Source organism: Accipiter gentilis, chromosome 4 (assembly GCF_929443795.1).
Source record: "Accipiter gentilis chromosome 4, bAccGen1.1, whole genome shotgun sequence".
Lineage (NCBI taxonomy): Eukaryota > Metazoa > Chordata > Aves > Accipitriformes > Accipitridae > Astur > Astur gentilis.
The window spans coordinates 43,480,788-43,502,814 of record NC_064883.1 but is presented as its reverse complement, the minus strand read 5'-3'; the positions used below and the strand labels follow the sequence as shown (position 1 = coordinate 43,502,814).

General features: G+C 40.7%; 1 protein-coding gene across 1 annotated transcript; it reads right to left on the bottom strand.

The window, feature by feature from the left end:
• Positions 1-1,504: 1,504 nt before the first annotated feature.
• On the bottom strand, positions 1,505-21,725 carry AQP1 (aquaporin 1 (Colton blood group)). Its single transcript, XM_049798805.1, has 4 exons — positions 21,204-21,725; positions 5,304-5,468; positions 4,815-4,895; positions 1,505-3,306 (listed from the first exon to the last, which is right to left on the bottom strand). Exons 1-4 carry the CDS (start codon positions 21,591-21,593, stop codon positions 3,127-3,129), a joined length of 816 nt encoding a protein of 271 aa, XP_049654762.1. The 5' UTR covers positions 21,594-21,725; the 3' UTR covers positions 1,505-3,126.
• Between the last annotated feature and the right edge of the window lie 302 nt (positions 21,726-22,027).

The following is a 22,027-nucleotide window of genomic DNA, read 5'->3' as shown; positions in this document are numbered from 1 at the left end:
TGGAAAAACTTGGGACAATATTAGTTGGGATGGTGCAGACACTGAGAACTGTGTTCCTGTGCTTGGGAATATTCCCTTGTGCTTTTTCATTTACTAGGATTTGTAGAGCCACTCTCTGTGGTTATCTGGTATGTTGTGGGCTACAAGACAGGGTGGCTACTGAGACCATGGCAGGTGGTCCCTAGCCACTCTACCCTTTATCATCTTTTCCTGTAAGAAAGTGTGAGAAATACAGAGGTTTGTCGCCAGGAATTACCAGGGCACAGACATGGTCTGTCTGTCCATAGGTCGGCAACTATTAGCACATACCTCATGGGAGCTCTTTTAAACAACTGTGTTCCAGGCTCCCTTTTGATGTCAGGGAGATTTTGTTGAGTTTCTGGTTGATCACATGTAAATACATTTGCCCACTTGACATGTGCTAGTGGGTTTCGATACTTGCTGCTTCCTGCTTTTAATTCCTTTGCTGGGTATTTTCCAAATATTTTAACGAGATGATGACAACTTTTAAGTCTCCTTGTCTAGCACAAAGCAAAACCATTTGTGCCAGGAGTGGAGAGACCATTAGCAGCTATGGCCTTGCATTGTTTAGAGACTGCTGTTTTCAGTTCAGGATCTAAGTACTACAAAAGCATTTTAAATGTACTATTAAGCTTTTCCTCCTTTAAGATGAAGGGAGGGGTTTAAGCCTGGAATTCTGTTGAAACACCTTTTCACTTAATTTCCTAGAGCTTTACTATAAATCCTTTAAACATTATCACTGTGAATAAATACACCGACAAATCACACTTCATTTACTTTGACCTGTTTTTTGTTTCTTCACTAGTGAAACAGTTATTGTACATCTTTCATCTATTTTATTTATTATTGTGGTGATCATAAGCAGCAGCTAGAGCAGCTAATATGATGTAGTCCTACTACACACAAACAGAAAGGCAGTTTTGCTTTTCTTCAAAGTTTTGGACTTTGAAACATAGAAAATAGGCCAAGATATTGCTCTTCTCAAGGTGTAGGCTGAGGAACAAATTGTGAGGTTCACATTTTCTCCATCATTGTATGTGTTAAGTCACCTCAAGCTTGTCAAAACAACCTATTTACTGTGGGTGACTTCTGCAACTGTTCTGGCTCATAGGCAAAAAAAGAGTTAATCTGGGGTCAACAGATGCACTAGAATACCAGCAAATAAAGATTCTGGAAAGATAGGGCTTACTTCCAGGTAAGGGCCTGCTTTGCCTGCTGTACAAAGACAGAAGCTTCCTTTTCCCAAAAGCTAGCACCAAATCAAAGGAGCAGTCAAGAGTGGAAATGCAGAAATTGTCTCAGTCTTACAGGTTGGCACCTGAAGAACGGTAGAGAGAATGAAATTGCATTGTGTTGCAAGACAAATTGAAAATCAAGAATCGTGAACATTTCGTGTGTTAGCACAATTGATTTTGTTTATTTTTAAACCACCCCAAAATCCAATCATGCTGTATGTACATAGACAATACACAAGATAACGCACCAACTGTAGACAAGAAAGATAAAATGTATTGTTTTAATTTGCTGGCGATTTTCTTTTTTTCTTTTTTTTTTTTCATTGTACATCTGCTCAGCTTGATGAAATGATCCAAGCTGTATGGATTCCCATGTCAACCCTCCCTCAATTCCCACGTCCACACTGCCTCTCTAACAGCAGACATCCATCATACTACCTCTGGGGTGTTTGTCTGAACGGTAAAGTGTGCAGCTTTTTATGTAGGTTCCTCTGGGCCTCATTTCTTAGGTAAAACTGTTTAGTGCAGAACAAGTATATCAGCATGTATCTGCTTTAACTATATCCTATGGTTAGTAGGTAAGACCAGCTAATGCTTTGGGTTACTCAGGAAAACATAAGTAGCACACACACAAAAACGAAAACAGAAAATAGTCTTCCACATCGTTTAGAGTGTTAATTTTCTTTACGTTTCCAGTGTCATTTATTTTGCTAAGCACTGATGCAATTCTTTCCACTTGTCTTATGCTCTTATTTTCTTACAAAACAGTATACTAGGCTTTCTGTATAAAACATATATATAAACATTTATATATATATATATATATATATAAAAAAACAAAGCAACGACCCCCAAAATGGACTTACACACAGGTATGTATTTGTCCCTCATTAGAAAATATACTGTGTGTATATCTATTCATTGTCCCTGAATGTCACAGCACTGGCTATTAGAATAGTGTCAAGAAGAAAGGGGCTTTTTTTTTTTTTTCCTGGTTTGTTTTGTAACATACTGTTAAATTACCTAAGATGAACAAAAGCAGAGTAGTCACGGGCACAATACAATCCTGTTTACATATTGGCACCATGTTGTTCTTGTTGTCATTGTTATTACTACTCTCTAATTTGACTTCTATTTATTACTTCCCAGGAATTAATGTATCTGTACATTTTTTTGTCATATATTCTGTTCCCTCACAGTGAGCTGGATGCATGTTCAGGGAGAATGAAACACTTAGAAAATCTAAATGGATCCTGGGACTCTGGAGATTCTTGTCCTGCTTAACCTTTCTGGCCCTCTTTCGCAGAGATTAAAATCATTTAGAAAATTATGGTTAATTCTACATAACAAGTAATTTTCAGTGGCCTTTCCTTCCAAAAGGTGCTTTTGGGCAATGATTTGAGATAGTTTTTCAGATGCGTTGCTGGCATTAGATACCAGCCTTGCATATTTGTATAAATACTTTTTCCCATATAAGTCCCCTGTTATTGGTACAGATGGTTCTCTGTCCTCGGTATCTATTCTTTCAGCAAACAGACTGGTCATTTGAATTAATTAACATTACTGAGAGATATGCTGGGAGAACCACCCACACTGAATACACCAGAATAGTTGGTGATGGTGAGGGAGGGGTTAAATTTCAGCCCAATTTATTTAGCTCACGTAAAAGTGTCTAATGACTTCTTGGCCTGAAGACTTTGTAATTGAAAACCCCAGATACAAAAATGCTATTAAGATTGGTGGTAAAAAAATGGAAACTCATATTGAATTAAAAAACAAAGTACTGCTTGCTGGTTTACAAAGAGTCTATAACACTGATAAAATCTTCGGAAACCAATGTACTTTTTTTTTTTTCCCCCCTTGTCCTTCTTTATTTTGGCTTCATTTCAACCCGGGAGTTCATATCATCTCCTTCCAGATCATACTCTTCCACTTGTCCGCTGGTCCACACCTTCATGCGGTCAGTCAGGTCGCTGCTTCGGGGAGCCAGGACGAAGTCGTAAATCAGGGCAGCACTTGCTCCTCCAATAATTGGGCCAACCCAGAAGATCTGAAACACAGTTCCAAATCCAGTTAATACATCAGATATCACCGCATTTGAAGCTGTTCTGAAAATCTCCTCTGAGGATTTTCACTACAAAATTTACAGTGAAAACATTAACATTACAGTCTATCACCTGAATATTAACTGCATGGCAAGAAATTTCTCACCATGAATTGGCGATAGACCCAGAGATTAATAACTGTGACTATGTTGTCAAGTTCTGATATTTAAAATCAGGTATCTACTGGTAAAACCTCTCAGTTAGTCCACAGAATTTTGGCAGGGGGGGCACAGTTTCTAAAAGCAACAAGGACATTAGTCCATTCTCCCACTCACTTTCAGTGATAGGTGAATTAGAAAGTAATACTTAGTGAGGACCTAATTAGGGGCTTAATTTGCTACTAGCTGTTATTTAGCTAGTGGTATTGCTGTAATGGTACTGGTCTAATCACTTAAGGCAAGTAAAGTTCGGAGGGAGAGGTAGTAAAAGTATTTTAGTAGACAGGTTGATTTGATTAGAATTAACAGATGATTTTGAGGGATTTACACGGCCAAAGAATTTCTGAGTCTGAAAACATGTTTTCTTTTATTCAGCAATATTAGTGGTTTAATATGAATTATTATCTCTATCTCCTTCTCTCTGTACAAATGAAAATAATTTTTCTATGAAACCTGAAAATACTAGCTACTAGCTCAGTTACATTACATTACTATCCCAATAAAAGTGTTTAAGTGGGAAATAATGGCAAAATTTCCCCAGTGTCCTCCTTTTGTGTTTTACTCTTTAGATTAAAATGGCATCATATCCAAAATTTTCACAATCCATTGTACTACCACTAAATTTCCATGGTTGCTTATGCAACTGGCTGCCACAGTCATCAGTGGGAGAGTTGGAACAAGCTGCATTTTAAATATTCAAGAACACATGCTCATTTAGGGCTTTCATATCAGCCTTCTTTATTGAGCTTTAGTGAAAGAAGTACATTTTTTGTGAAGTTCCTTATTTTAACCACATTTAACCACAGGGAATAATCTAAAATTTATAGTGTTTCCATGAAAGCACTTAAGCAGACACTTAACTGTAAGAAGATGAACACTTTATTAGCTTCCATATATGGATGGATCATTGGATGATTCATTTCAGCTTATAAACCTGCTTAAGAACCTTCCTAAATTAGGTTTTACCAGATTAAGAAGTAGCACTTCACAAACTCAGTTTAAACAATAAATACTCAATACAGAATTCTGTGTAATGCGGCTTTAATGTTTAAAATATTTGAAATAAATAAACTTAAAGAAAATTTACTGTAAGACTTTGAACATATACACTCAGCTTGAGGACTTTGTGACCTCCTGAGGCTGGTCACGAGCAAAAGGAGATTATTCTTTGTTAAATGAAATAGAAACGGCAACTCACTGACTTGGTGCTAACGATACATGTTTAACTGTTTCTGACCTTGTAGATTATGCATATGCAGAGCCTCTTGTAAACTAAACAAATTTATTCAACTTACCCAGTGATTTTCAAAGTTGTTGGCAATCAGCGCTGAGCCAAAAGATCTGGCTGGGTTAATTCCACAACCGGTGTAATCAATCTAGGAGGTGGAAAGAGAACCAGTGGTGAGGCACGGATGCACATGTGGCATCTTCATTACACAGGAGCCTAAGTGGCAGCCTGCAGCATGGTTCGGATGCTTACAACAGCTTCCCTCATCCCACCTGCTCTTCCTCAGAAAAAGGGGGGGAAAACTGTTTGCCATGTGCTTGTGCTGTCCCACCAGGCAAATGGGTCCTACTGCAGCGACTCCTCCCAGATGTGCAACCTCATCACTTTTTGTGAAAGTTGTGAAAGAAAGACGGGCCATGCATGCTGCAGAAACTAGGTCAGTCTCTGAAGTGGAAGGAGAAGGAAGAAACTATCATCTGCCCATCATCTTCCTGCCTTCAGTGGCCCATCCTGTGGTGGGACATTGCACATATCAACTGTGAGAGCTAAAACTTACAGCAAGAAGATGTCCCAAGGCAACGGAGAGACCAATGGCCAAAGGTGCTGATCCTGAGACATCATTCCTTCTCCGGTCTGTGGTGGCGAGGACACACAACACCAGCTGGAAGGTAGCGATGATTTCGATACCTAGTCCTTGGCCTGCATTGATTCCCTCTGAAAGCTGCATGGAGACAAGAAGGAAAATGTCACCTGACATTCCTACCTGACTTCAACCAGTACAACAAAGTTTTGCAGGATCTACTTTCTCAATAGGAAAATGCAGACCTGCACAGCCATTTCTCTGCTTGGGTTGCTTTTGCTTAAGAGGGAAAAAAAAAAAAAAGAAAATGTGAACAGAAATTAGTTTTGAAGCATTCGCTGCTGTACTCAAGTCTAGGTGTAACCAGCTTTTGCTGGTGATTCAACATGACTGCATGGTTGCTGCATCCAGCCAAAGTGAATGCTCAACCACTAGACACAATGAGAACATAAGTGGTCTATGCATGAGAAACAAATGAGCCAGAGAGTCGCCTTCAGTAGAGTTCACCCATAGAAGTGAATTGTGGTGCCTTGAGAAGTTTATTCACTGCTTCTGAGAATGAGGAGCCTGTGGTCATGTTAAACATTGCTCAGCTTGCTTACAGCAACAACTGCTAAGCAAACAGGGGCAGGATGAGGAAGGGACAAATAGTAAGAAAAGTGCATAACTCTGGGTAGCTTGAAAGTACCTATCTCTGCTATTGATAAGTCACATTAATCGTCTCTTCTCCCACCACTACTTTTTTTTCTGTAATTTAGTACGAACTCTTCAAAACAAGGACTTCATGTGGACAATGTCCTGAAAAATGCTGGCTCCATGGGCAGATTTCCACATTAATATTAAGGCACCTATACTGTGATTCAGTTGCCTGAAAATATAACTCTAATGCCACCTGCGATATCCGCAGTGTTCATGTAAGACTGGTAGATGTGACACAAGTCCCACACAAGACCGAAGGTATCTAAAATGTCTCTGGATGTCAGTGTTTAGGCAATGTATCTCTAACTTGGATAGGCAATGAACAGAGTCAATGGAGATGAGGTCCATTCAGCTGATGAAATGTAGGTGAGCATTTGAGAGTCAACTGAATAGCCCTTCTTTATTTTGTATTCACTAGATCTCATTTGACTACAACAAGAGCTTAGACACTTAACTCACATGTAGATGAATTTTAGGTGTCTTAGACTCAGACTGAATCTCACTCACCTTCTTTGGGAGCCATAAAAATTCAGGAATCCTAAAGGGGTGGTGGGGGAAGTATTTCAATTTCCTACTGAAGTAAAGCAGATTCTCTAGAAAAACTCACACTGGCAGATGTAGCTATTCCAACTGTATCATTAATCATGAAAACAGTAGAGTTTCTTATTAATATAAAAGCTGTAGAACATATTGAAACCACGGTAATTCAGATAAATGAACATTACACAGTAGAAATGCTGTCATATTTCAGTACTGTTAGAAACTTTTGCTTACCATGAAAACATGGAGCTAAACCCTTCAATGTTACAATAAGTTTTGAATTTGGCTTCTAATTGCTATATTCAGTAGTATCTTAGTCAAGACAAGACAAGCCTGTATCTGAGCTGAATAACTTGTATTAAGCAGAAATAACTACATTACATGGATAGGATGAAACATGAGCTTGGACGGAAGCCAGAGAAAATGAGAATGTGAGTGACTCAGAGTAGGAAGCAAACTCTGCAAAATTTATGCTCAAGAGTAGTGCTATCAGTAGGTTATCCCATCTGTCATAGCCTCTGCATTAAAAACTGCTAGGTCATACATGGCAAAAACATAATTAAATGTTATTTTGACCTGTCCAGAACAATGGAACTATGGGAAATCATGCTTTAAATTTGTTTTTGTGGTTTTACGCCCTAATTTCCCCCAAACTAATATTTGAATAACCTTAAAACTTAAAGATGTTTAGCTGAACTCTTTCACTTTCCACCTTTGCTATTCATTTTTCTTGTTTCTTCTCTGTAAAAAAGCAGCATAGTATGATTCCTAATCACTGACAAAAAATCATCTGTCTTCAGCCAGTATAAATCTGATTAGCTACTCTAAAACCAAAAACTGTTAAAATATATTGATTTCTAAGACCTGTCAATCTGAAGTATTAATAATATATTATTATATCATTCTTTAATATGCAGGACTGATATCCTTTGAGTTAGAAGCAGTTTATCCACAGATTGAAGGGAATTCTGGTTGAAATGATGGGCATTTTGATTCTTTCGGCATCCATACAGTAGAAACTGAAATCAGTTAATGAAACCTCCAGCATTAATAGGACTTAGATGTGAGAAATACAAGCCTGACATAAATATACCCAGATAAGCAAGCAGTGAAAATGTCATGATCCAGAAATTCACGCTGAATACCTGATATACCACTAAATTAATATTCTATTACTTTTATCATCCCCTTTAATTTTATTTTATTTTCTTAGTTTTTTTCTGCAGAGACAGTGGAATTTGTGGCTCTCAAAAAATTAGGCTTCAAATGCATCCCATTGATATCAAAAGTAATAGTAACACTTTAAGAACCTGGACTACAGACTCTCTGGAAAACTCTATCTCACATTTGGAAGGCCAAATGATTAAAGTTAAAGGCAGGTGTATTGACAAATAAGTGAGTGATCAGCAGATGTCCAAAAGTGGATACAAAACCTGAATTCCTTTCTATCATAATGCAACTGTTAAACCCCAGAGAATCTAGATCTGAGGTGTGACACATCAATGTTACTATTCGACAAAGCCTTGGCATTTCAAACCATTAAACACTGACCTACCATTAGTCTTCCCTTCATTTGAAGGGTTTCTATAAAAGAAAAGAGACAATAAGAGCAAAATCATGCTTTTAAAACCGGTGATAATCCTTATCTTTGAGAGGCGGAAATCATATTCTTCCTTTCCCTCCAGGAAAACACATCCTATAGCTGACGTGAATTGAGGTCATTCTCCCTGCTAATCAACACTTATTGATGGGCTGTGTGGAATTAAAGAAAACCTGGAAATATCATAGGAAACCTTTTGCTTTCCTCTAGCATGTAATTTCACGCAGCCTGCCAGGGATGTAAGGTCGTAGTGTGAGAGCAAGGACTCCGGGCCATGTTCCAAAATGAGGCAGGCTGAGGCAAACCTTGGATGTTCTGCTTTGCTGTGGTCTGTGGATCTGCAGTACGTTAGAGTAGTATCATGGACATTCATTATTTTCTTACTTGTCAGAGTTATAACGTCACTACAGCAGCAGCCTGAAGCATCCAAGGTATAGCAACACATGGAACAGCAAGAGTCTTCACCACCCTAACCACATCCCAGCCAAAGCACAACATGGGGAGTAGGAAGGTGAATTTCCTAATATCAAATTAAAATGTACATATATATATGTGTGTGTGTGTGTGTGTGTGTATTTATATAATCCTTGGTCACAGTGGATTTGCAAATGTTAACCAGCTAACAATGTAATGTGAAACATTTTGCACCTTTTGAATCTGTTGTTTTAAGCTCTTGACAGAAGCAGGTAGGCATAACCAACGTAAGTTAGTTACCCTTTCATTGTATTTTCCATACGTTATTCAGGGTTTTTAAGGAAAGCTTGAATTTTTGTAGAATACCTGACTCCAGAAGCTTCAGGGTTGTCTAAAGCTTAATCTGCATCTAGCAGGGAGTAGTACTGTACGTTACAGAGTCCTGACTACCTGAGGCTGTCAACAAAAGAGAAGCAAAAATCAACCGCTGGTCTTGACATCTAGCATTCTGCTGCTGAGAATATCCAGAATGTAAGGTGACCATAGCTCTGGTTCTTAAATAGAATAATGTCTTGAAACATAAGACATAGTCACCTCTACTGCAGTGTTGGGGTGAAAGGGTCCCTTTCCAGTGACCTGTACCCACACTGCAATGATTTTCTTCCCTGCCTTGGTAGGTTGCTTACCAGTAGTCACAACAAGGTGTGTGGGCTGAGACTGCATTTGCCCTTGATCTATCTGCTGGGAAAACTCTGACCTCTTCTCATCTCAGTCCAATAACTCTCACATGCTCTGCATTTTAGGTGATGCTCATTAAGGAAACAGAAGAAACGTCAGAAAGCAGGGAACAGCAGAGTAACTCCCTGAGCTTTGCATGCCTCAGACTTGTGAGGCTTGAGGAGTGGATTCAGTGCTTTAAGGAATCAAATATGCTCTAAGGGATTAAAATGAAACACACAAGCCCACATTCATCTTCAACACAGTTTCCTACATCATAGGAGTCAATCCAGACTTCTCCTTTTCTGTTCACATGAATTATTCCATTAAACTTCATTTCTAAGTCACTATTTTGACAGAAGCAGCACCAGAAACGCATCCAAGAAATGGATTACATCATTGGCAAGCTCTGATAGTTATATGTAGACACATATATCTGATGAGATGAATCAATCTTGGTTGCATTGACTTGCACTGAGTAATTCTCCCTTGACTGTAACAGCACCCAGATGATAAGCAGAAGCCTACATGTAGACACCCCAAGTGAGGTACATCCTTCTGTGAGCTGAATTCCACCATTAATATTTTCACTTGAGTTCACTGTGAATCTGAACAAGTTCACGGAAGAAAAATCCACTGGAATTCAGTAAATTTATAGAAATGACATCTCATTCAGAAAGCTCCTGAGCTGCAACTGGTTGGAACATAAGGAAGCACTCTAGGCATGCTGAAGCCCTCTGCTTTGCATAACTGGACATGGGATGAGGTACAATACCGGTTCCCCATTCAAAGATTAGCTTTATCTGGTAATGCTATTGCTGCTCCCGAGCAACCCGCTTTGAAGCTGACTCTGCTTTGAGCAAGAGGTTGGACTAGCGACCTCCTGAGGTCCCTTCCAAGCTGAATTATCATATAAGAGACCTTGGTTCTTTGGAAAAGTTCTTTCTGTGGGAAGGTTGGGGACAGAATTGCCTCAGTGCGGCTCTGGCTCAGCTGAGTTAATGTCTAGAAACAGCTAGGTTTTGGTAACTTATGCAGATAGTGGAGCCACACTTGGTGGATCAATCACTGCGAAGGCTCTGCATAGATGTAATCCCTATTGGCAACTACGTCAAGAGACGGGTAATGTAATCAGACAAGGACCATTAAACTTGAGGGCAAAATTAATGGAAAATCATTATCTAGTCATGACCATGAGAGTAACTAGTTGAGACAAACACCTGCTTTTTGGTCTTAGGAAATGGGTAGCGTTCACATTACTTCCATTTCTCCACATCAGACAGGAGATGAGAACTACAGAAGCTTGTTTCTCAGAAGTGCCCCTAACTGCCACATTTAGCTGCCTGATTTCCACAGCTTCAAGCAATAATTTGGGCAAATTAATGGTATGTTTTCTTTCCTTTTGGGGTGTTTTTTTTTTTTTTTTTAGACCAGGATATTTATTACTTGTCTGCCTTCAGAAGAGGAATGGGGACAGGAAATTAAACTGGCCCAAGGTAAACCCAATTGTGTACTTCTCTAGAGGTTTCATATTTTTCTCATTAGGAGTAAAAGTATGTCAAGTTCAAACCTGTTTCCTGTTATATGGATAAGACAATTTGTTATGCAAGGTGGTTTCATCATGTGGTGCTATGCTGCATCTCATCCAACAAACCTTTAGCCATGGATTGTATCTTCTAGGGTCCAGCTTACTTTCATATAACAGAGATTAGTTTCTCATTGTTCCTGAAAAATGATAGGCCTCTGGAAATGTAGCAGTCTATTTTCAGTAGGGAAATGTCAACTTTCTCCATTCTTATGAAACACTTCACTGCAAGCCATGCTGGCTGATGTTTTTTAGAGAGAGAAAAGTCAAACCACAGCAATTCAGTGACACGTATAATATCACTGATGGCTGGGGCTTCTCTTCTTTGCAGATCCCAGCCATCCTCTAGCTAAGGCAGCTTTTGCAGAACCCCAGCAATAGCATGGCTGGCACATAAGAAGCAGCATGTTGTGGACTGACTAAAAACGTATTACCTTTTGTTAAAGTTTTTTTAATATTCATGTTGGGAGAAGAACTATGTTCTCCTGTCCAGGCAAAATTGAGATTTTTAAGGAGCTGTGTTGCAATAAATAATATCTTTATGTCAGACAGACCTCTTTACTTGTGTGTTGAATTCAAATAAACATCTAACAACTTGCAGCAGGCCTGCTGTTTTCAGCATTTCAAATTATTAGCTTATCTCTGCCATGGCAGACTGTTTTCTTAAAGGAAGACTTTTAGCATTTTATTCAAGCAAATTCTCACTGTTTTACCATGATTTCTTCCTGTAGCTTAAACTTTCCATTCTTTGATTTTCCTTATTTTTCTTAATAAGGAAAACTCTTCACATTAGTTCAAATGGTTCGTGCTCTGTTCTTCATCCCCACGCTGGAAGTACTAATAATGCTGCTTTATACCAACTATCATTTAAGTGTTTAGCTGGGCAGAGTTCTTTAGTGCAATGTTCTTCAAATGTAATCTCAGAAATTAATCTCCCCACTTCCCTCAAAACCATCTTCCACTATCTGGCCTGTCATTTTGTCTGACTCTTCTCATTCTTTCAGCTCCAACTCTGTCATGAAAATAGCTTGATAACTTCTGTCTTGATAACATACATTTCTTCTGCTGAAAGTCTGTCCCAGATCTCCATAGCTGTAAACCTTCCTTTAACTTACAGTCAAAATGTATTCAGAGACTTTATCCCCAGCTATTTAACTACAGTTCTTCTCTTCTCTCCTTGCTAATTAACAGTATTACTCTGAAATGGACGCTTCTATGCACATTATTTGAGTGTTAAGGATTCAGAGAGTACAGAAGTCTCATTTCTTTAGTAAGTAGAGACAAGCAAAGATCTAAAGAGTGCCACTTAAAATTATACGACAGGAGCACTAAGAAGAAGCTGCTTATGAAGCAAAGAATTAGCTTTGGATCGTTTCCTAGATCAACAATAGAAGCAGAACCTAGGGACAAAACATATTGTCCTCTGCTAGATTATCTTTCCTATAAATACAGCCTTAAGAGCTCTAAAGGGGACTCATTCAATTCCCAAAGCAGAAATCATATTTTCCATTCTTTGGACAGCAGACACCATCCAGGAACAAGACTAACCTCCCTCCTCCCACCCTGCCTTCAAGCTGATGAGAAACTAGCCAGGGCTGTGTGTTGCAGCAGCTTGGTGTGCCTTAAAGGGAAGAGTGATGATTTCATTTATGTTAAACCAGAGTACAAAAAGTTTGCATGTAAGGCCAGTGACGGTCAGTAAAAGTTAATTCCTCTAGAGGACTTCATTTAGCACAGTTAGTTAGAGATAGACCATTTGTCTCATTGACACTTTTACTTTTTGATGTGTCTCTGGGAAAGTTGCTTTGGGGATACATTTTTTATTTTTTTTTTAAATCTTGCTGCTGAGAAATAAACAACTTCTATTCAGAGGATGAGGAATGGTGAGTTGATTTTTTTTTTTTTTGTTACCAAGCAAAAACCAAGCAAATAGTTCACTTTCCATAACACTTTTGAAGCACTCATTTATACCATGGAGCTATTTATGATCTCCTGTATTGTCAGCCCGAAGAGGATGGTCTTTCAGTGTGGAATTTTGGGCATATCTGAATTTTGAGCCTAATAGAATCTTCCTTTCTATGTTGTTACTGGAATAACTAGCTGGATTTGCACAAACCTTACAGTATGGTTGTTGGCAATTGCACCAAAGCAATATTCAGTTTATACTTCTAGACAAACAGTCCAGCAAACCTGTGAAGTTTTCAAACTTTCCAAGACTGAGGTAGTTCATACAATCAGTCTTGTGCAGAGCACTGAAGATTTGGCATTTCCATGGAGTTAAAAACAGCTCTGTATATGTGCAATGGATTTCAGGAATTAGGGGAACAATTCCAGCTCCTTCATTTCTCCGCCTTGTCCCTCAAGCAAGAAATCTTATCAAGGGAAAGCAAAGGGGCCAAACCTAACTTTATTCATTCCTCAGTCCAAACACAGTCATCGTTAACTTCAGGAGAAGTTGCGTGTATATGGGTAAGGAAACACATGCCACAGTTTTTCTTTGAAAGAGTTCATTGACTTCACTTGGCACAGAATTAGTGTCAAAAGCCTGGAAAAGTTTGGTTTTCTGTGATACCTTTCAACGGCTCAAGGAGAGGCAATGCATGGGGCTCTACGAAGAAAGTGCACAGATTTCTTTGCTCCTTTCTCGTCCACAGATGCCAAAAGAGAAACCCCTTGCAGAGATTTCAGCACACATTTTTTTCCCTCCTGCTGTTTACAGAGTTTCCTCCAGGATGCCTGTCAGGCCCTGTATATTTGATTTAACAGGTTAATGTTGTGCCTTAGCCTCAGATCTCATTGATTTGAGTGGAGCTGCAGAGTTAAACACCAGCACTGGCTTTGGCTCTGGATGCCAGAAAGATCAGTACCTTCCCATCAGGTTGCACACTAATAAAACACGGGACCACATACCGCTCCCAGCCAGGCCAGAAAAACCTCCAGGAGACATTTACTTGCTCCATGACCTTGGTATTAATATTATTCTGGAGGTACTGAGGAGCACAGCCATATACCATGATGTCTCATTGTGCCAGGTACCACATCAGCCCACAATGAAAAGGGTGCCTCTGCCTCTGCATATTTGTAATAAAGAGACAACAGTTTAAAGACAGGAAAATACAGACACTGCGAAATGCAGACACCCAACATACAGATAGTTTGCTATCTATGAAGTTGAGCACAAGCACAATAGTTTGGACTTCTTTCCCTAACTCCGGCATGGAGATTTTTCTAAGGATGAAGACTTCTTTGACATTTTCGGTTGTGATACCAGGTAAAGATCTGTCTGTTATTGAATTCTCTCAATTAAGCTAGAGAATGGACGAATAAGCAAAAATGTACTACTGCTGTAAAGAAAACAGGCAATTTCCTTTTGAGACAAACAGGAAATTTTTCGAGGGGTATTTTTTCTTCCTTTAGTACTTGTGATGTGGTTTAGTATCCTTGCTTTAAAAATGCTTCTCTTAAAGATAGCTATATACAGCCCAGATAGAGACATTTTTTAGGATTCTCTGATTATAGAAATGCTATTCTCGACTCACCTGAAGGTTCACAATATCTGCTGAAGTAGATGAGCCCTGCTACAATGACTTATAAGTTGGTTTTACCATTGCATCAATTTAACCAGAAGGGATCCATAATATTCATTCTCATGTTTGCTGTGGAAATTTCCATTTGTTCTCAGACTATCGTTCTTGCCATGTCAGACAGCCAGTAATAATTTTTTTTTTTTTTCAAAAATTCTAGTTAATTTAAATTACGAAATGAAATTTGGGGTTACCTCATTTGAAGAATCTCTCTATCTATTGATTTTTCTGTCTCTGGTGTGTCAGTACGTGTGAAGGTGTGTATACACATACTCACAAAATATAAAAATACGTATGGCATAATACATAGAATACTAAGGAAAGGAAAACAATTTTAACTGTTTATTCACCAGTCAGGAAGGGTGGTGGCAAAATGAATTTCCTTATATTGCTTACTCAATCCTGCTTAGTTTGACAGCTGGTCAAAAAAAAATTGTTCTCCAAAAATCCCAGCATGACGCTGTTTGAATTATAATATCAACCAATCTACCAAATTAACTACGTTTTTAGGTCTATTGCGACTCATTATTTTACAACCCTCTGTACACCCCTTTCACCAATTTCTATTATTTCTAAGTAGAAATAAATAAAGAGGACCCTTAATCTGAGACTTGCAGAGCATTTTCTCAAACAATGCACCAGACATCCTTGGATCGTCTGGATGTGGACCCTGTTCATGGTACAAACCCCACTTGGAACCGCTCTGTTCTAGCACCAAAAGACTGGCCTGCAGGTGGATGATGATCATTAAGGGCCTCACCTTGTGCCAGAAATGGCCGTGCTGCTGCATCCCTGCATGCTTTCTGCCAAAACCTCAGGCATGATATGGCTATATCATTATAGAAGCCCTAAGCAAACCTTCGTAGAAATGGAAACAAGAAATAGCTTCTGAGATCTGAGATAAGATTAGAGCTATAACCCCTGTTATCCCCAAATACTCCAGAGGACGGGTGATAACCATCAGGTTTACATCTCAGACCAGATGTTTCTGCTGTCACTGTGTGAACACACTCGAAAGTGGCCAAGGCTGGGGCCAGTTTTGAGCAGGTGCCTTTCCTGTGTTCCACCTCCACGGCCTGTTGCGATTCAATACAATGCTGGCATGCCATAAAAGGCTGCTGCTGCAAGTTTGAAACTGAATAATTAGCTATTGTTGTGGTGCTCTTTGTTAAGAAATAAAAATCCTGGCCTAATCCCATGTACAGGAACCATTTTGCTCACTCTGCAAACACAGTGACTTCTGACCCCTCGTAGAAGCTGAAGTGCTTAAGCACGCACGTCAGGCAAGGTTGGCAGGAGGAGCCTACGCTAAATTGAAAATAAGGAGGGCAGAGGGCAGCGGCAAGGAGAATGAAGCTCACTGTACTGAAACGTGGGAAAGGTATATGATCTGCACTGAGAAGAACCATCCAAGGATTTTTAATAAGCGCTAGAGGTCAGGAACTCAGCTGCATGTCTCGTCCATCCAGTGGCACCTCTGGAGCTGCTATTTTCCATACTGACTCAGAGGAAAAGCAGCATCACTTACTCAGTTGTCCACTCACGCTGTCAAGCTCTCAGTTTATTTTGGAAGTTCTTCCAACTCAACCCGACTTTGTTTAATTTGAGGTTAGAGGAGAACAGACTCATAGGGTGCGGGCACAAAGAGAGAGGGAAATCACAAGGTAAACACTGAGTCATCAAGGCCAACCATGCAAGTCCCGTGGTCAGAGGGCCACTACCGGTGCACTGGTTTGGACCAAACGGGGGGACTCTGGTGATTCCTGTCCGTGATCCCCTCTGAGGCAACTTTCTAAAGGATGGGTAAGATTCAGTGAGGAGTATCAGGATAAAAACATCAGTACTGACCCGCACACAACATTAAAAGGTGTGGCAGGTCTCGACGTTATGAAAGGGAACCCCCAGTGCAGTCGCAATTTTATGTTTGCACTAGAGGAAATTTATTGGGGGAAAAATCACCAGCACTGATGTCCTAGAGATAAGACAATACATCTGCAGAAGCTAAGGATCCACATATTGTATGCCCCATCCTATGTTCCAATATCCTGGAGACAAGAGATTGTCCAGCCTTCAGCTCTCCTAAGTAGCAGAATAAGGCTGGAGCTGGAGGATACGCAGACAGAAGAGAAAAAAAAAGCCGTCTCCAGCACAGGGCTTCAGAGCTGCTCTGCTGCTGCTGGACCACAATCCAGCTAAGTGGGGCTACTGATGGAAAGAGGACTCACTCTGTAGTGTGACTTTGGTGAGGGTGGAAGGTGTCTCTGAGCAGCAGACACTGCCCTGGTAGGAAGAATCGAGGACAGCAAAGGGCTCCTTTCTCCCTGACTTTGAGAAAGGACTTGGAGCTGGTCACTGTGTGATTATCACCAAGGGACATTGCGTCCTCATGTGCGCCGACTCTTCTGCCACAGCTGATCCAACTTTGGGGACGCTCTGCTGAGCAGTAGTGGCAGAGACACAGCCAGTCGCACTGGAAATCCAAAGGGTGTTCCAGCAACAAGTGACCTTCCACACTCTGGGAGTGGTATCTATATTATAGACTATTCAACTCTCTTAAGAAAACACTCCAGACCTCTGAAAACACTGACCACAGATCTGTCCTGGCTTTTCCATAAAGTTCTTCAGTTACACAAACAACATTTATCAGTCCACTAAGTGTTTTTTAAAATGAAGCCCCCCTATTTGTTATTCGTTGCTGTTTTTCTTTTCTCTTTATCTACCCTGAGCAATACTACCTTCAGGTCTGTTTTCCTTGCCTACAAATTTTGATCCACTTACAACATTTAAAATAATATCTTTCATCATAAACTTCAAGGCAGAGTTTTCAAATGGTTTCCAAATTGTAGCCCCAAGACTTTGGGGGCATGTTTCCTCGCCCTCTAATCAGTATACCAAAATACAGAAATTATGAAATTTTAAAGCAGGTTCTGCATTTTTCACAAACTCTGATAATTTTCACACACACACACACAAAAGTTAAAGAAATTTTCTCAGCGTGTTTTTAAAAGCTTGATAACAGTTCTCAAGATAATCATTGCTGAACCACAAATATTGTGTTACCTTACAGCACAGAAGTCTCTCACCCGCCTTTCCTGCTTGAGCTCTTTGCTGGACATTAACTGCCCGTGATGAATAGTTTCTTCCATTATCCAAACTACAGATCTCTCCTCACTAGACAATAGTCAGCTACGTTGGCAGATGAGTGCATTTGGGATTAGGTATTCTCTATTCTTACAGTTTTACCTAATGGAAATTTGTAATGTGTAGTAACACAATTGCCAAAAAAAGATACTAGATGGTGTAAGGAAAAATGTTTAAATTTTTAGACCAACAAACACAGTGCATACTCCTCTTTCAGCTTTTTCAATTCTCAAAGTTTTTACTGTGGCACCCACACCACAACTAAAATATATGGGAAGTTAAGCATCTTAAAAGGATTCAGTACTCTAAATACCTCTCTGAATACTGTCCAGAATGTCTTATTCGGAACCAGCCAAAGTAACTAAAAATATATCCATTGACTTCAGTAAAGTTTGGATCAAACTTTTCATATGTGACTGTTTTGCTTGTCTTAGTATAAACCAGACCTTAATATTGAACATGTTCAAGGAGCATCCTGCTTTTTCATTCTCCCTTCCTTCTCTTCAGCCTTGCACTTTCCATGGTTGTTTTTTTTGTGCTTCATTTTCTCGTCTTTCCCTTTTTCCCTTTGGGCAATGAGAAAGGCACAGATTCATCCAACTTCATTTGGGTACTTCACAGAGGCTCCCAAGCCTGAAGCCTCATCATACCAAAGAAGAGCTGGCTGTCTCTGGAGGGCGACTCGCTGGATCTAAAGGCTGAAGTACTTCTCTTTGTCTCTCCTTCCCTGTGAACTAGAGAGGAACCTGTGGAAATGGGTTCCTCACTTGGCCCCTCAGTGCAAAACCTACAGCTGGGTAGGATAAAACTTAGTTCAGGCATGCAATCCCACCCAGTGTCCACTGGGGACACTGGATAGCCACTGACTCCATTAAACTGCTCCCACCACATTTTTCCTGTAAAACCAGCATTAGAGGGTCAGAACAGAGGACGCAGTCATGCACGGCCAAGCCCTCTTCCCAACCTTGTCAAACAAACAGCTCTCTTTTTCTTTCTATTCTTTTTCCCAACAGTGAATCTACACCTCGTTTTCCACAGGAAGGGCAGGAAGACAAAGCAGCCGGCAGGGATGCTGCCAGCTCTGTCCCTCCCGTCCTTGTCCTCAGATTAAAAAGCATGACATAAAAGCAAAATCTCTGTGGTTTCTCCTTATCGTCCACTTGCTGAAGGAAGCAGGGTGCTCTTGGTGCTGGATTGTGGTTTCGGGAGATGCCCCGATGTGATCGGCTCTGCCCAAGGACAGCCGTCCGCTGTTCTCCCCGGCGCTGGGCTCAGACCCAACTCACCCCTCAACCGTCACCTCCCCTCCCCAGACAGTCCAAGCTTGTCAGTGGGAAATGAATGGGTTTGCTTTCCTCTCTAGTTCTTTCTTGCAAGGCAGAAGAACAGCTGCTGCCCTCCCCATCCCCTGGGAAGTCTCCCCACTGCTGCTCTAGCCAGAACGTTTATAACTGGATGTGAAAGAAAAAATAAAAAATATCAAAATTCTGAGTACCTGACAATGACAAGCACTGGGACTAGGGCTTTTTGCAGTGTTTAGGCACCATTTCATACATTAATTCATGCACAGAAAGTGTTGCCAGATTTGTAAAATTGGCATGATGGAGCCTGACACTATCTAGTTTTACCTATAGTGTATTTGGTGGCCTTGAAAATGATGCATCTGATTGTATTCCAGAGGTGTTCCTGCTGGGGGGAGGGAACAAGGCTTCCATCCTCATATGCAATTCTTGAGATTCATGAAGTAGTCTCCTAAGCTTACTAAAATCAGTGACTGCACTGATCTTTCCGTCTGTCCCCATTGGTCCTTCTCTTCTGAGATACCCTTGTGCAGAGCTCTGATTTATATCTTTATAGCTTGGAAAGCTACTGACTGAGGAGCAAGAAGGGTTTGGGGTATCCATCTACACCTCCCTTTACAAATGGACAGTTTGGGGGCTTTTGGATAGAGGAAGGAGCCAGCCATCAGCATTTTGTGGCAACCATAAGGGGAAGACCAAACACGAGTGCTACTGAAACCAGACCTCCCATGTTTAATGGCAGTTGGACCTCTCGAGGAAACCACTTGGGCGGATACCCTGTCCCATGCGGTTGAGCAATTCCCTCTGCCGGTGGTTTCAGAGGAAAAGATCATGTAACACGCACACAGCCAGAGCCTTCTGGAGTTAATAATATGATTCGCTCTGCTTCCCCAAAATGTTTTGGATTAACCCATCAAAATTTCCAAAACGGTGGCACAGTGGAATACCTGCAGGCACCAGGCTCGGGGGAGGTAAGCAGCCAACCCCCAGAGTAACAAGAGGGTGGATAATACTAAGCTACTCAGGAATCACATTCTTAATATCAGATTTTATTATGTTTTCAAAACCTGCCTCGTTTTCTGAATTAACTGTAATGCCACAGCGTGCAAAAACATATTACTCTATTTGTTAATCTATTTATTTGATCCTTTCTTCCTCTTTTACCTAAATGATTTCTGAAGAGCTATTGTATTTGCAGCTTTATGTCTCAAATATCCCTGTGACTGCAAATGGGCATAAGATTTCAAATTAGCTCAAGTTTCAAACTGCAGTCAGGAATATTCTGCAAGAAAGGGGCCATAGAAAAGATGTGAAATACTCATTCTTCTCAGAATCAGTGAGTAGAAGTGAGTAGAAGGCAATTTCCATTTATAGTACTCTGTGTAGTGCAGCGGCTGTAGCACTGCCTCTGACAGTGGGACAACTTCAAGTTTAAAAGTCTATCTATCCTTTTTTTCTCTTGTTAAGGTACAATGACAACAGGAGAGTGAGAACATTTTGAGGAGGAGGAGTTGTGGCCAGGCAGTTTTTATGCAGCAGGATGTGAGCACCTAGCTGGGAGAGGGATGAAACCTGCACCCCTGTTAAATGTAGCTGCTGCACGTCTTTCTCCAGTCTACACCTGAGAATTCAGGGGGTTTTCCCATTTTTGCACAGCAAAAGGAGAAACACACAGAAAGTGCAGCTGGAATCCTGTGTCAGGCAGAAGCTGAGCACTCTGCCTAATGCAACAGGTAATGCTCACTCTTTTGGTGGTAGGGTTTCTCTGGCTACACATCTCCCTTGCTGTTCCCATAGGTTTTCATTGCAGTCATCATCAGGCTACACAAACCGTTAATCAGGTATTGAAAAAGAATCACATTTACAGAAGCAAAAACATTGATACATGCACATTAACCAGCATGTTACCTGAGACCCTCAGAAGCACAAAAGTGACTCGATCACACAACAACTGCCAGTGATTTCGGTGTTAAATCGGTGTCAAAAGGCACCTTTCAGCAACTCCGATGTACTAAATTAAACATAAGCAAAACCAATCATAACCATGATGTCCCAAAGCTCCGAAATGAGGGTGGGGAGGAAGGACCATCCCTATGACATAGATCCGTCCTGGTATCAGCCAAGACTGGATCCTCTGCTACAATAAGCAATTGGCTGCCTGAGGTCACCATCACTACCACCATCACCACCACAACTCCTCCATCTTCAGTAGATTACAGGTGTTACATTTCTACTTGGGAAAAAAAAAAAAAAAAAAAAAAAAAAAAGAAGGAGGAATTAAAAGTTTCTACTTACCGAGTTGAGCCCCAGGAGGTTGTTTGGGAGAGAGGAGGTGACTCCTGACAGAATAGCTGTGGCCACCACTGCCCCCAGGCACTGGGCAATGATGTACATGAGCGCCTTGAAGATGCTGATCTGGCAGCTCAGCAGGAGACCCAGGGTCACGGCTGGGTTCAGGTGGGCACCGCTGATGTGGCCCACGCTTTGTGCCATGGTAGCGATGGATAACCCAAAAGCCAGCGAAACCTTCACATTGTCCTGAGACCTTGTTGACGTTTTGTTGCCCACCACTGGGAAGCTAAACCCCAGAGCCGAGCCAATGCTGATAAAAATAAAAAGGCTCATGGCAAGGAACTCGGCCACCACTGCCCTCCAGAACATTTTCTTTTTGAATTCACTAGCCATCTTTCCTCTCTTTCTCTCTCCCCTCCTCACTTTCCCTTCTCCCTCTCTCCCTTCCTGTGCCTGATATTTTTCCTTTGAGGTCTGAAGAGAAATCTGGAGAAAAATACGGTCCTTGGATTATTTATAGGGCTTTGGGTGGTCTGTAGGAGGGAAGGGGAGTTGCACAAAAGGAGGAAAGAACGTCTACATAGATGCTGACTGCTAGATTGATGTAAGACACTGTATGCCTGCCAAAGTTTTTTCTTCCTTTTTTTTTTTCCTCTCTCCCTTAACAGCGTTCGATCTCTGCTGCCGTTTTTAAGAGGCTTTTTAAAATTCTTGGAAAAGTCTAGGAGTGCCTCAGGAATTTTACCCTCACTTCTTTAATTCCTGTATCATCATCATTCAGCACACGGACTGGAATGAAAGCTTTTACAGGATTTCTGTCTCGAGCT

Coding starts and splice junctions, on each gene's coding strand:
- AQP1 (XM_049798805.1), bottom strand. CDS start 21,593: ATGGCTAGTGAATTCAAAAAGAAAATGTTCTGGAGGGCAGTGGTGGCC. Junction 4,896..5,303: donor CCTTGGGACATCTTCTTGCT/GTAAGTTTTAGC, acceptor TCCACCTCCTAG/ATTGATTACACCGGTTGTGG. Junction 3,307..4,814: donor ACAACTTTGAAAATCACTGG/GTAAGTTGAATA, acceptor ACTGTGTTTCAG/ATCTTCTGGGTTGGCCCAAT.